This window comes from Macrobrachium rosenbergii, chromosome 10 (genome assembly GCF_040412425.1).
Source record: "Macrobrachium rosenbergii isolate ZJJX-2024 chromosome 10, ASM4041242v1, whole genome shotgun sequence".
NCBI classification, from domain to species: domain Eukaryota; kingdom Metazoa; phylum Arthropoda; class Malacostraca; order Decapoda; family Palaemonidae; genus Macrobrachium; species Macrobrachium rosenbergii.
This window is the reverse complement of record NC_089750.1, coordinates 31,366,444-31,380,174: the sequence shown is the minus strand read 5'-3', so window position 1 is coordinate 31,380,174 and position 13,731 is coordinate 31,366,444. Positions and strand designations below refer to the sequence as shown.

Here is a 13,731-nt window from a genome sequence, read left to right as displayed (position 1 = left end):
GTGTTGTATTTTTTAACCATGACATACATCTGTCATAGAACTACCATTTCAGTGTACTGTACTGCTATCTTCCTTTTCAGATTCCCCCCCCCTTTTTTTTTTAGAAAATACATCTCATGTTATAAATCAGAAAACCTTAGCTATATATAATTGATCAAGATATTATATTCATTTAGTATCCCCAGACAGTAATAACCAGTGTATAACAGCAATATTTTTATTGGCCTGAGCTGTCTAATAAAATTTGTATTACCATAAAAGTGGCTTGATTTGGCTTTTCCCTTAGTTGTCCAGTGTTCAGTACTCACCTCTTGGAGTTACAAGTGGTTTGTTGTACAATAAATATTGAATGTGTTCTTCAAAATACTGAGATAATACACTAGTATAGCAATGGTTTGTATTCTCATATGTACAGTGAAACCATTCTAATATTTCTGTGATGGCTGATTTAAATTATGCAAGTCATTTTTATGGTTATTAAAAATGATTAAACTGTTCTTTGACTCTGCTTCCTGTTTAATTGCTTGAGTAGTTTTACTCATTCCTCTTTGGCCTACCCAGGGAAGTCAAAAGGTAAAATCTGTGTACAGTACAATAGTATGCTGAGAGAAGACTAGTGAATTTTCTGTATGGTACACTTTTTGTTTTTAAGATCTGTAAGTATTATGAAGTTATTTGAAATGTAACTAAGTGAAATTTTTGTTTCAGAACTGGAACAAGCAATAACAGTGGAGATTTATTTGATGAGGGGATGAAGTCGCTGAAAAAGTTATTGCCACTATTTGATACTGGATGGGGCTCACTTTATGATTTGCGCCATTTCACCACTCATGTCGCTCCCAACAGAGCACGCTGGGATTACCATACTACTCATATAACACAGTTGCTACTTTTGGCATCGGTAGATTCTGATCCTGTTATTTCTTCAACTGCTCAAAGATGGAAGGATTATATGGTTGGGCATAGAGCTTCACATAATTAAATACTAGTTGCCTTTGTTGGCGCAAGGTGAAGTAGGTTGTGCTATTTTAATACTATGACTGTTAAGATCACCTCATATAATCCAAATAGGAATTTGAAGTTTTCAGAAATAATTATTACCTACAAAACATGTATTTATTCTGAGTATTATAGGTTGTGATATTTTCATCACATTGAAGATCTCTAATAGGAACTTGTTACTCTGCATGACAGTGATATATTGAGAAAGTGCTAGTTTAAATGTCTTATTGTGTACAAGAATATGGTACTGTAAATGATTAAGATCTAATCTGCTGTAAACCCCTCCTCATAGAAAAAAAACTCATCCATGCTTTCTGAAGTAGTTAGTATTTTTTGAGTATTTATTTAGTAAGTTACTCAAAAGTAGTTTTTATGACTTAAGTTTTATGTGGTAATTTTGTATACTTTGTAGAATAATTGATTTTCAAATCCTCAGTGAGCATGGTTGAAGGTGCTGTTTCTTACTGCTTAGTAGTCTCAGAATTTTAATATGGCACCAAGACTGGTAAAGATGACTCTGTTGTACAGTCGGTAATGGAATTGATCTTTTTCCTGAAAGACAGGTGGTTATCCGAGACTATTATAGCTACTCTGCCTTGCTATGTGATATTCTGGTATAGAGTGAATCGGGTCCACTTGTGAATATAAATCTTGTACGAATGTTGGAGGGCTAGAAAGTTCCAAGGGGAGGAACTTCTGGCCTCATTGTGTTGTGTGCAGGAGGGAATCTCTGGGTTCTTGCTCTGCCATTAATCCTCATATGATCTTCCATTTCTCTTGTGGCCACAGCTCAAATTGTAAATGAGTCTATAATTAGTCATTCAAGAAGGCTTATATCTACAGATTGCTGATTAGGAATTCAGCTTTTATTTTTTGATACCACTGTGCTGATACAGTATATACTTTAGCAAGTTGATTGTGACATGTTGCCTACGTGAATTATCTGCTTTGCAAACAGAACTTTGCTTATATTAGTGCTTCAGATGTACACAAATTTAATGCTCTTTGGAGCTCAAATCTAAAAGGTAGAAGTTTAATAACTTTTCTAAATTTTTTCTCAAAGCATACTCTATGCACATATCAATTGCATCATTTACACTACAGTATTATTTTATAATTTTATATTTCTCTCCAAGGAGTTATTCTGCTTCTAAAGCAAGTTCTTCATATTTGCATTGCAGCTTAATATTCCATGGGCTTCCAGTATTAGTAGAGGAGGTGTGTGCACATGTATTGTGCATTTAACATACTCTTGGTTGTGGACTTGGTGTACCTGTATGTGGCAGTTTGGTACTGGGCCATTTTTCACCATACTTTTTATCTTCCTCCACCCACTACTTTTGGATTCCTTATTTATGTAATCTCATGGACCTTCTTTTTTTTTAGAATAGTATTTGAAGGAAACTTTCAATATTATTTTGCCACTGTAAAATAGAATCTCAACTGTATTCACAATGTTTTACTCATTGATTTTAACAGGTACTGTAATTCAAGATATGGTTGACATGAATTTAAAAATGCATTCTCTCGTGTAGTTCTTACACAGCACACAAAAATATCTTGAAAAATTACTGCCCATTTTCTTAGAAAAGTCTTCATTTGTCAATTTATGAAGGATTTATTTTATATTGTTTATGCATGTAAACCTAATTTTTTTTAACACTACCCAAAGTTTATTCTTCTGCGAGAGCCTGTGAAGAAAGGGATCTATATAAGGTGCTTTTAATAAAATCTGTAAATGCCTTATTTAAGAAATATTATTTCATCAGATCAGTAATTGCCATTTTCAAAACAAAATCATTGGTTTGAAATCATTTTCTTCAATTGTGCCATTAATAATTTTTTTTAAACAAGCATTATGCTAGATAAAGTTTTGTTAGGTTATGCATAGTTGTCACATCTACAGTAGAAAAAAAAATTATCATAATGCTACAGTGCTGGTTGGAACAAATCTGCAAAATTTTTCTTTTCAATAGATATGTTGTAAATTCCCATCAGTTCACAATATTTTACATAATGTTTTTCCATTTTTCCTCTAAAGTAAAAGATTAACTTCCCAAATAAAAAAATATACCATACTATTGGACAAGAGGTGAGGGTGGAACTAAGGGATAATTTGTCAATCCTCAGTTTCTGTTTCTTGAGGATGACTGTTACCTTTATGTAACAAACATTTAAACATTATTAATGAAGATAATAAAATTAGGTCCTGATCTATTACATGGTTTGAAATATAGAATTATAAGAATTTTTAAAATTTCTTGGAAATTTTTATATTATTTTTGTATTCTCTAGTAGGATAGTCAGACCACTGAGGTAACATTCTTAACTGTCATAGGGCTGGCTCAAAGGTTTTCTTTTTGTTATTTTTATTTAACTGGTATTCATCTCCCAACTGAGTTTATAGCTAAGTGGCTTATGAAATATCCATAATTTCAGAAGCAGGAGTTTATGAAGAAATTGTCTTAAAAATGGTGTTCCTACTATAAGCCTGTTGGTAACAACCAAATCACATGCATAACACTTATCCTGAAAGTAATTATGCAATGGTAAATTTTACAGGTTAAAAGAATGAAGCATATTTCTTTAAACACTGTATCTTTCTTTCAAGGTACTTTAATTAATTGGGACATTTTTTCAGGTTTACACAACTGCTGTTAAAGTTAACCTTATTACAAATATCCATTGTCTGGTGCTCAGTTTTCTCTGGAAGAAAGTGTTTTAGCTAAAGTTCCTCCTACTTTTGTCTTTGCTCATGACAGTCCATTATTAAATCATTTTTTTCTGTTACAGCATAAGGATTATTTAATTAAAATCTTGATTGCTCTGTAATTAACAACTGGCACCATTATTAGAAAATAATTTTAAAGATAGTCTATACTACATGATGTATATTTTATAATAATACTACATGTATTTTACAATAAGGTAATTTTATTTGTTTCAGCACATTTACCAACATTAGGAGTAGAAACCATATTAATGTAGGGTAAAGGTTAAACTTTTTCAGAGGAAATATGTCTGGTATAATTTTTGACTAGCATTTTACCAATGCCTTAGCAGAAGTTTTCCTATGTAATTTAGAATAGTACAAGTTATGTTTATTACTTTAGTTTTATCTGTGTGAAATTATTTATGTACCTCATTGCTAAATTTCAGATAGAAAAATACTCTTGTATCTTACTGCTAAGTTTCAGTAATGCAAGGACATCAGAGATAGATATATGTACAACAGTACTGTAATGTGGTTCTTTCATGCCATTTTTTTCTCTTGTTAAATAAAACCGATTATCTGCCAAAAATGCAAGTTGGCCTTTCCACATTTACTGTCATACTGCTTTATCCCTAGCTTTACCTCCTTCACTTCATAATGTCTTCCAAGCCATGCATTTATGCAAGGCATTATTTCTCAAAACATTCTGAACTAATATTTTCCCAACCTCTGTTTCTCCAGTGGCCTTTTTAGCCCATAAATTTGGGTACGAAGGCTGATGTAAATAAATTTGTGGTAGTTTTTGTTCATCATAGTTTCCCCATCCATTCAAATGAACAAAACCTATTACGCCATACTTAATTGCAGAATATGGTATACATTATACAGGCTTTATCATAATATAGATTCTTGATAAGATTTGCCCTTAGATAAAAATTTCCCTTGCTTCTGAATGACAGGTACTGTCACTCCCATGAAACCATGGGTCGATATACAGTATTGAGTTATGCTTTCCAAAAACTTGAAATGCTAAGTCTCTATAGATTAGGTCATACATTTGCATTATATGTGATTTGCATTATATTTTTTAATTTTCTTGAGCATAACTCAAATAAGTACAGAGGCAATAAAATAATTTAAAAAAGATTTACAAGGGTAAGCATGAAATCATGGATATTGTTGACTGAGAATCAATGGATATCAAATAGCACTAGATCCTTTTCCTTCCACTTGCCTTTACTTATATCCATCTTCATTTCTAATGTTACCTTAAGGAGAAGTTTTGTGTTATAGGCTTCTTAGAACAGATCTGGCCAAATATTTTTTCTTAATTCAAGTAACTTGCAATTCATCATAGCATCTTGCATAAACTAATAATGTTAAATACATTATGACAAAATTTTCTTCAGAATGGCATCTAAATAATGAGATAATTGTTGAAATGGAAAACAACATTACAAATAAGTTGGAAAATAGTTTTTCTAAATGTTAATAAATTACTGCAGTTGTCACCTACTCATGGGTGACTGTTACAGCACATAGCATCAGAGCTATAAAATAAATTACATGAAGATCAAAGTAAAGGTTTGTTAAATGAATCTAATTTCAAAAAGGGGCTGTCTGTATCATTAACACTTCTGTAACCGACCACATGAATAATGCATAACTTCTTCAAATCTTAAATAGTAAAATTCTTACCAGTACTCAAACCACTGAAGGACCGTCCACCCTAACTTTAATTTTCTAAGTACTTTTATTATTACAATGAATCAGCCATTTTTTTTATTAAATTATTTCTTTATAGATAAATAACAAGTCTTTGTACATCGAATCACTGCAGTATAAATGAAAATACCTAATTTTTATTCTTCTAATTTTATGGAGCTAGGGTGGTTTTAACCTGGGTGGTATTGTGCTAAATTATACTGCATTGTGCACTAATTATAAGATACTGTCGATGGATCTATGTAATCTGGATGAGCTATCTTATCAGTTACTAATATAGTAATGGTCTCTGCCACTGGCATTGCCATTAATTTTATTATGAATATATTGTACTCATTTTTTTCAACATTATAGTTAACAGTATTAAGTCTCATACAGCCAAATAAAATCACAATGCAATGCCACATCTACTGAGTGGGTATAAAACTCTTAAAAAGATAGCTAGTCCTGGTATTGTAGAAACCATTTGTACTAACACTGAATGCATTTGTAAATAATCAATTAGGTCTTCCAGTCTTTTCTGTAAATAGGTATCTTTGAGCCATAAGGGATGTAGGCTTACATGCAACTGGAGGTAATTAACTAGAAGTAGAAGCTATCACAATTTCCAGATCTAATGCTTTTGGTAGTATGGTGGTACCAAGAATATGAATAATAATAATCTTATAACAAAGATCTTGAATTAGTATACTTCAGAAAGATAAGTTTTGTAATTTAGGAAATAATGCTTTAGATGAAAATTTCTTTGTTGTATTTTATGACAGTAACAAATGGCTCCTTTTAACTGTGCTGTAAACTTGTAAATAGTTTCAATCTTCCATGATATTGTGACATTTAATATGAACCACTGGGAATTTCAATGCCAATCTCAGATGTCTGCAAAAAAGAATTGTCCGTTTTATATTCTTTATACTGTATATGCATAGATAGAATTGTTTGGTGTGGTACAGACTTAATATGAATTAATAATAGAATTGATGTATAGTCACTAAACATGCTAATTATACTGAGCTGTTCACAGTGTTATAGTTCCCAAAATAATATATAAATACACATTTTGGATAATAAAATTAGCAAAAAAAATTTAACATTTTTAGAATTTACCTCTATAATAAGCTGTTATAAATAAGTTTGTGACATGAAGACCCATTAATCTGAATTAACTTTATTCTGGGTAAATGGACCCAGTTACACCACCTGAGGGGATAAAAGAATAAAGGTTCTCTACTAGGTATACCTACCTGCAGTCTACCGTCTGCCTACATCATCTCAGTTTTTTGTATGTATCTCCATCCGCACTGGATTTGTGGAATTTTTTTTTACCAGCTTTTTGGAGCAAGTTTTCTTTTTGCACTTTTCTTTTTTTTTACTTGTCAGCATCCTCTTGAGTATGGTTGCCAAGTCTACTCTTCAGCATGTGCAAGCAAACTTAAGGAGTTGGATGTAGTTCATGATGCTGGTCTAAGAATATGTTCTGGGGCATTTAAGACATCACCAGTTGACAGCTTGTATGCCGACACTGAAGAGCTCCCTCTAGATTTATGTCAAGAGGAACTGGGACTGAGGTATATGATCAAATTAAGAGGTTCCCCTGAAAACAGCATCCGTTCTTAACCAAAATGATGCACGTCAAGTTTGTAAACACTAGAGCATCCAAGCCTTTTCATGTAAGAATTAATGCTGCAGTTCACAATGTGTCTATAAAAAACCAAAAAATTAAGGCAATACGTTGCTCTAAGTTGCGTCCATGATTGACTCCAGAACCATCAGTCTGTCAAAAAGCTGCTGTTAAAAAATCAGTTAATGCCCAGGAAATGAAGGCTCGTTTTCTTGATCACGACTAAATACATTCGGATTCTGTTAAACTATTCACTGATGGATCAAAGACATCAAGTGGCATTGGTTGTGCAGTTGTTCATGGTACTAGCTCATATGTGGGCAGACTATCTAATAATGCCTCTATTTTTACAGCTGAATTAACTGCATTAGCCAAATCTCTTGAGATTGTTTCTACTCTACAGGGTAATACTTTCACCATATACTCAGATTCCTATAGTTTACTCACGGCCATTAAGCAACATAACCCTACACATCCAATTATTCAATATATTCAAGAATGGTTGTATAGGCTTGCTTCCAAATTCAAACTAATCCATTTTTGCTAGGTTCCTGCCCATGTAGGTATTTTAGGTAACGAACTTGCTGACCATAAAGCAAGAGATGTCACTACTAAAGATGACATTCTATTCCACCGTATTCCTGCTACCGATATGAAATGGACTATTTGCTCATGTATCAAAAATAAATGGCAAGCACATTGGTCTTCTCCCCTTCTGGCCAACAATAAAAAGTACAGGAAGATCAGACAAAGTAATAAACACTGGCCATCTGGATTCCAACAAAACCACAGGGTGGAAATGGTATGTCGTCTGAGAATTGGCCATACTCGACTGACCCACAGATTCCTTTTGGGGGGGGGGGGGACTGCACTAGTTTTTATACAGTTCGACTCTCCTCTTACTGCAGAACACATTATTACATTGCCGTAGGTATGCTGCAACACGGCAGACATGGGTTAGTGAGCAGGGATATAGCAGGTCTTGGTCCTGATGTAGTTGTTTATAACATAACTGCATTCCTTAAGAGACATTAACCTCTATAATGAAATTTAATATTGACCACTTGGTACATTCTCAAGTATATACACTTTGCAGTTGTGTGTATAAGCATGTTTGTGGATACTTTTAAAATTTTTTACTTTTCTATGCTGTATACAGTATACACATCCTAAATGCAAAGTTATAATTTTTTTATGAAGAATATCAGTTTTTGCCAAATGTTAATTTTTACCATAGTTTTAAAATTTTTTTTTATTTATCTAATTCATAAATTCATTGCTGTGACTATTCATCTCGAATCAAATTCATTATAGCGGCGAATAATCTGATTCTAGTGCTTGGCTTCAAGCCGAAATTTCATATTCCATTCCATTCATATTCCAGTGTCCTCTTGATACTTCACTACTGATACATCCTTATGAATAGCCACTTATTTTTTCATCCTTTCTGTATCCTGATGCAACTTTTCTAGTAAATTTTGCCCTTACCTAGCCCTATCAGCAATTTTCATTACTTCTACAAAATTGTCACTGTAACGTAGCAGCAGCATATCTTGATAAGAGTGAGGCACTATACAGTACATTCTAACCAAGGATTTATAGTGAATTTTCTTTTTATGGAGTGTATGCAAGCTTCCTTCCGGGTGTCAATCCCTCACTCAGATATCACCATCTCAGTATGATCTTCCTGTTCCTGCTGGTAGTGAGGTTCAAGGTCCTCATATTCTGTCCCTGCTTTCCTGTTACTGGGCTCTTGGTGTAAGTGACATTTAGTGACAAAATCATTTTGAACCAGATCCTGTGTTCTTGACAGCTGCCTACTCTCAGTGTCCTCGAATCTGTGTGTACCCTCAGCTGCCTTTGTGTTCTCGATTGCCTTACCGTCTACTTCTGGTTCTCAGTGACTCCTGCAGGCACCTTCCTTAATGCAGTGTTCCTGTTTGCTCTCATTCCTTTCAGGACCTTAGCTGGCTTCACACCTCTTGTGTCTGAGTCCATTATCCCAACTGTTAGCATCTGTGAGGGGAATTTCAGTTGTCCCCAGAGTCTGTGACTTGAGGGGAGCTCTGGAGTCATGACTCTCATAGTTTCTTTTTCTAGATATCTCACACTCCATCCTTTCTCTCAACTTGCTGAAATTTGTTTTTCTTCAAGAAATCTCTGTCTTGTTGGGTTAGTAGTTTCATGGTTATGCATGGGTTTTTTTTCAGGCGGCTCTTGTCCAGCTTAGGAGCAACACACTCAAGTTTGAATGCCTCCCTCTTCCTGTTGCATTAACCTTGGCAAGTTGTGTTTTTTGCAGTACAGTTGGATCTCAGTATACATGGTTTCACTCTTGGACAGTTGCACACAAAAAGAAATCTAAATGGGAAGAAAATTCTAAATGAAATTCAATCATGCATGCCATACCAATGAGCAAAAACATAATCTAAACAAAGTCAGACACTATTGCATTTCCATTTCACTACTGAAAGTATTAGGCTATCATATGAGAGAGAGAGGGAAATTGTGATACTACACTAAGACACTCTGCATAACTGTATTGGAATTTAAACTGGAGGACAAAGCAGAAGAGCCTTGGAAGAAAATAGAAACCCAGGTGCAGGAAGTCCAACTGAGCTAATGACAATGGCTGAAATCCAGGTAGCTGGTAGAGGGAGGCATTCAAACATAATTATTTCTTAGTTTTGTCCAAAATTTTTACTGCATTAACCAACAAAAAAGGATGTAAATTATAATACTAAATCATCGCTCCCAGTTTAGACTAATGTGCATTTAGTGCTACACACTGTACTGTACAGTAGGATACATAAGTAACCATAAATTGTTTGTTTATGATCAAAACTTTTTCTTGTTAATATTGTACTGTATAAGAAATACTGTATCCATGATTTTTTCGTTCTTTGCATTTTATATCCAAAAATATGAGGTTTATATGGGGATACACAGGTTGCTTGTATGATCGGCATCTGTTACATAAAGGGTCTGCAATCATTCATGTTCTCAGAGTTGCACAGGGGGTCTTAAATCATATTAACCACGTGAATTGGGGGCCAATCGTACCTGCCTTTAAGCCTCAGATGCTTGACACACATACTACTCCTGTCGTACTTTACTTATGGAAGCTACCTGGATTTCAGCCATTGTCATTAGCTCAATTGGACTTCCTGCACCTGGGTTTCTATTTTCTTCCAAGGCTCTTCTGCTTTGTCCTCCAGTTTAAATTCCAATTTGGGGTAATTATGATAAATGAGTTTTCATGTAAACGGTTATGTTTTTAAATAAAAAATTTTTATGCAAACCCATTTGGTACTATCTTGCCCTCTCCACACTCTTCCAGATGGGAGTTGGCACAAAACAGTGAGTAACGTTGCAGGTAAATGGTAAACTGCAGTCTGAGCATGTGCAGTGGAAACTTTATTTTTTCAAATTACCAAGTCTATGCAGATTGATTTGTTTACACAGAATAAGGCTAATTATGATTAATTGCTGGGAATAAAACTATTCTGAAAACGAGAGTTTTTGGGATATATCTCTTGAAACATTTTGATACTCTGCAATACTTCAAAACCACTTACATCAAAAAATATGAAACCTATTGCTAAGAGCCATTCTAAGCTTCTTGATGGATAAATTTTTATATCATACAGTCTGATCTTAAAATCACACATTTTTGAACACTTGAAAGGTTGAGGCATGAACAGCAGTAACTTGTTCTCTTTCTCTGATGTCCTCTTTGGAATTGTGGTAACAATTTGTAAACCTGAACCACACCTCTCGAGTTCTTTCTGAAGAGTATCAATTGCAGGAAATTTAAACAAATGGTCTGAAAAGTTGACATCCATGAGTTCTTTGCCTACCTGAAAAGTGTAGAGAGAAACAGTTAGGCATAATAAATATGGTTTTATGATTTTCAGGCTTAATAGTACATCCAGTTTTGCCTTAAGAGGCCAGATGACTGATGATTCAAGTTCAGTGCCATCATTTAAATGTCCATAACCTTATTTGAGATTTTAATTGTATATCACTGGATCTTGCAGGAAATTAATTCAAATAATGTGGGCTGTCTCAATGACAATATAAGAAATACAGGTATGCCTTGCAATGTTGGTATTTGCTTTGAAATTTTGACTCAAGTAATAAACTACTTAACTCGCACTAACCACCTTAAAAAATGACCTACAGTAGACCCCTCTATAAACACCCCATAACGTTATTAATAGCATTTTCACATACAAATACAAAAAGCTTTTGATAATTCAACTTTCTGCAGTCATTTTACTAAAATATCCATATTCACTCATATTAATTTACAGAATACCCAAACTATTCACCAAAAAAACGATCCTAAGCACTCTATAAACAATCAATAACGACACTAATAAGTGCTAACAAACGAACTTGAGTAAACCAACAAAAAGCTATTTTTATTTCTCCTATTACTGTATTATTTAGGAAAACTACCATAAAGTTGAACATGACTTAAGGCAAAGTATGACACATTTTTCTCAAAATCACATGGAACTTTTTGATCATTTGATGTTACACTTTGCTCATCCAACACAGAAGATAGATTTGAACAGAACATACAACAGCCTATTTAATGGTGATCATTTTCCAATCATAATTTCACTTTTACAAAATAATTCTACTAAATATATTTCTTGTTACAATATTCATAAAGCTGACTGGGGAAATATACCAATTACAGTACACACAAATGACAAATCACCCCATTTGAATATCTAAAAGACCACATGGAAACAATTTATCCAAAATTCCACAGATAAAGCCTTACCCCATTCTAAGCCACATCCTAACAAGCATAAAGTACCATGGTGGTCTGATACTCTCAGAATTCATAAAACAACATTCAATTAAAAAAGGATATATATTTAAAATTATTCAGTTTGGAAAAATCAGACTAAGCTCTTCCAAACTGTAGCAAACCGGCCCCTGGTGGAAATTACATTAGTTCTGAAATCATCAAACATCTAGCATCATTAGCTAAATCATACATTATACAATTTTATAAACTTTTGTGGGTCAAAAATTTGTTCCCTGAAGAATTATGTAATGCAACATTTATTCCCATCTCCAAATCAAGAAAAGACCCAGGTGATGTAAACAATCACAGACTGATCTCCCTAAAAGTTGCTTCTGCAAGTTAAGAGAAAATGGTAAATACACAACTTATACTGACATCCCCCATTTGGATCACAGAACAATGATCTACCACAGATTCACTATCCTATCTGGAAGATCACATCCTTGGAGGATTTGAACAGAAACACATAACATCTATTTTCTTGGATATATAGAAACTTTTGATACTTCAAGGAGATACTCAATATTAAAAACATTATACAAAAATAACATACTGTACATGTCCAGTAACCACTTTTCACTGAAAGCTTTCTGACTGTACCTTTTAGGCATCAACTAATGATGATATTTCAAAGAAATCCCAAATATTTTTGCATTTCTACCACATTCTTATAATTTGTGAAGTAAAAATTTAATTTTTACTTCATAAATTTGATGAACGTGGTAAAAAAAAAAAAAAACATGTTTTGACGCAAGAGAAACCTATTTTTGGTAGTTGCTGTCAAGTCCTCAAGGAGTTACCCTTCCATGGCCTACCAGAGCTCCATGGCAACCAAACTAATGTCAAAGAATTCCCTTTTAGCTAGTCTCGTGACCGGGTATTGTGTTGTAGTAATGAGCACTGTAAACACATGATGTACTCAAAGACAAGGGGCACTTTCCCAAATCTTTACAGCGAGGCTGTATACAGTACCCAGGTTCTTCCAACGCCAAAACCTGCTTAGAAGAAGTGATTAATGTAAACGACCAGTCCACCATATTGCCAACAACAAAACCTGCGCGGAGACCAAGAAACATTACTATCTCAATAGTGACTACCAAAAATAGGTTTTTCCTAGGTCAAAACCTGTTTTTTGATAGCGTAGTTGCTTGTTTCCTATTCAAGGAGTTTTACAAAGAAATTGATGGGTGACGAAAAGGCTTAAGCTCTCAATTTTTAATCCCAACACCCCAAAGAAAAAACATTTCTGGTCCGAGGTCAAGCCACAAATTTCAAGCCCCCGTTCTTTATTCCAAATATTCCTCAGGTTTTGGTACCAAAGAACATGAAACTATACACGAACTTATATTTTAGGATGTAGTCCTACAGTGGCTTACCTAAGCAAGCTGGGTTTGGTTGCAGTACTGTCACCCTTCTCCCAGGAATAGTTAGCATACTCGCTATCAATAAGACCCCTGGTTTTCTGCTGTAGTGCCTAAGGGTTAGGACTAACCATGCCACTTACCGATACACAGTGTAGTCAAATTTGTTCAAGCTCGTGGCAACAATGTTTTTTAAAAATACTGCAAAAATAAGACAAAGTCAAAGGAACGGAAAACCTGTTGTTAATAGGTATGATACTGATATGCTTAGAAGGGAAGGAGAGGAACAGGAGGAATTTACAATAGAATGCAGAAACAGGTTTTTGGTGTTGGAAACATTGGAGGGGGGAGGGAGAAGTGTAGATGAGATGTCGGGGGATGTGAATAAAGCTTTGCATGAGGCTGCTGGTTGTGCAATCAGAAGGAGACTTAGACTGAGGAAAAAGATTTGGATGTCTGAGGAAACATTGGGTATGATCAAAAA

General features: G+C 34.2%; 2 protein-coding genes across 6 annotated transcripts in view; one reads left to right on the top strand and one right to left on the bottom strand.

The window, feature by feature from the left end:
• The window catches only part of Hsepi (D-glucuronyl C5-epimerase), a 230,812-nt gene extending 227,721 nt beyond the window's left edge, over window positions 1–3,091 (top strand). For all 5 annotated transcript variants that reach the window (XM_067110122.1, XM_067110127.1, XM_067110123.1 and 2 more), the window contains exon 13: window positions 709–3,091. In XM_067110122.1, the coding sequence (XP_066966223.1) occupies window positions 709–982 (274 nt within the window). In that variant the 3' untranslated portion in view covers window positions 983–3,091. The remainder of the gene's footprint in view (window positions 1–708) is intronic.
• A 7,363-nt stretch (window positions 3,092–10,454) lies between these two features.
• TAF1B (TATA box-binding protein-associated factor RNA polymerase I subunit B) overlaps window positions 10,455–13,731 on the bottom strand; it is a 371,762-nt gene continuing 368,485 nt past the window's right edge. Inside the window, exon 9 of the mRNA XM_067110128.1 lies at window positions 10,455–10,918. Within this exon, the coding sequence (XP_066966229.1) occupies window positions 10,541–10,918 (378 nt within the window). The 3' untranslated portion in view covers window positions 10,455–10,540. The remainder of the gene's footprint in view (window positions 10,919–13,731) is intronic.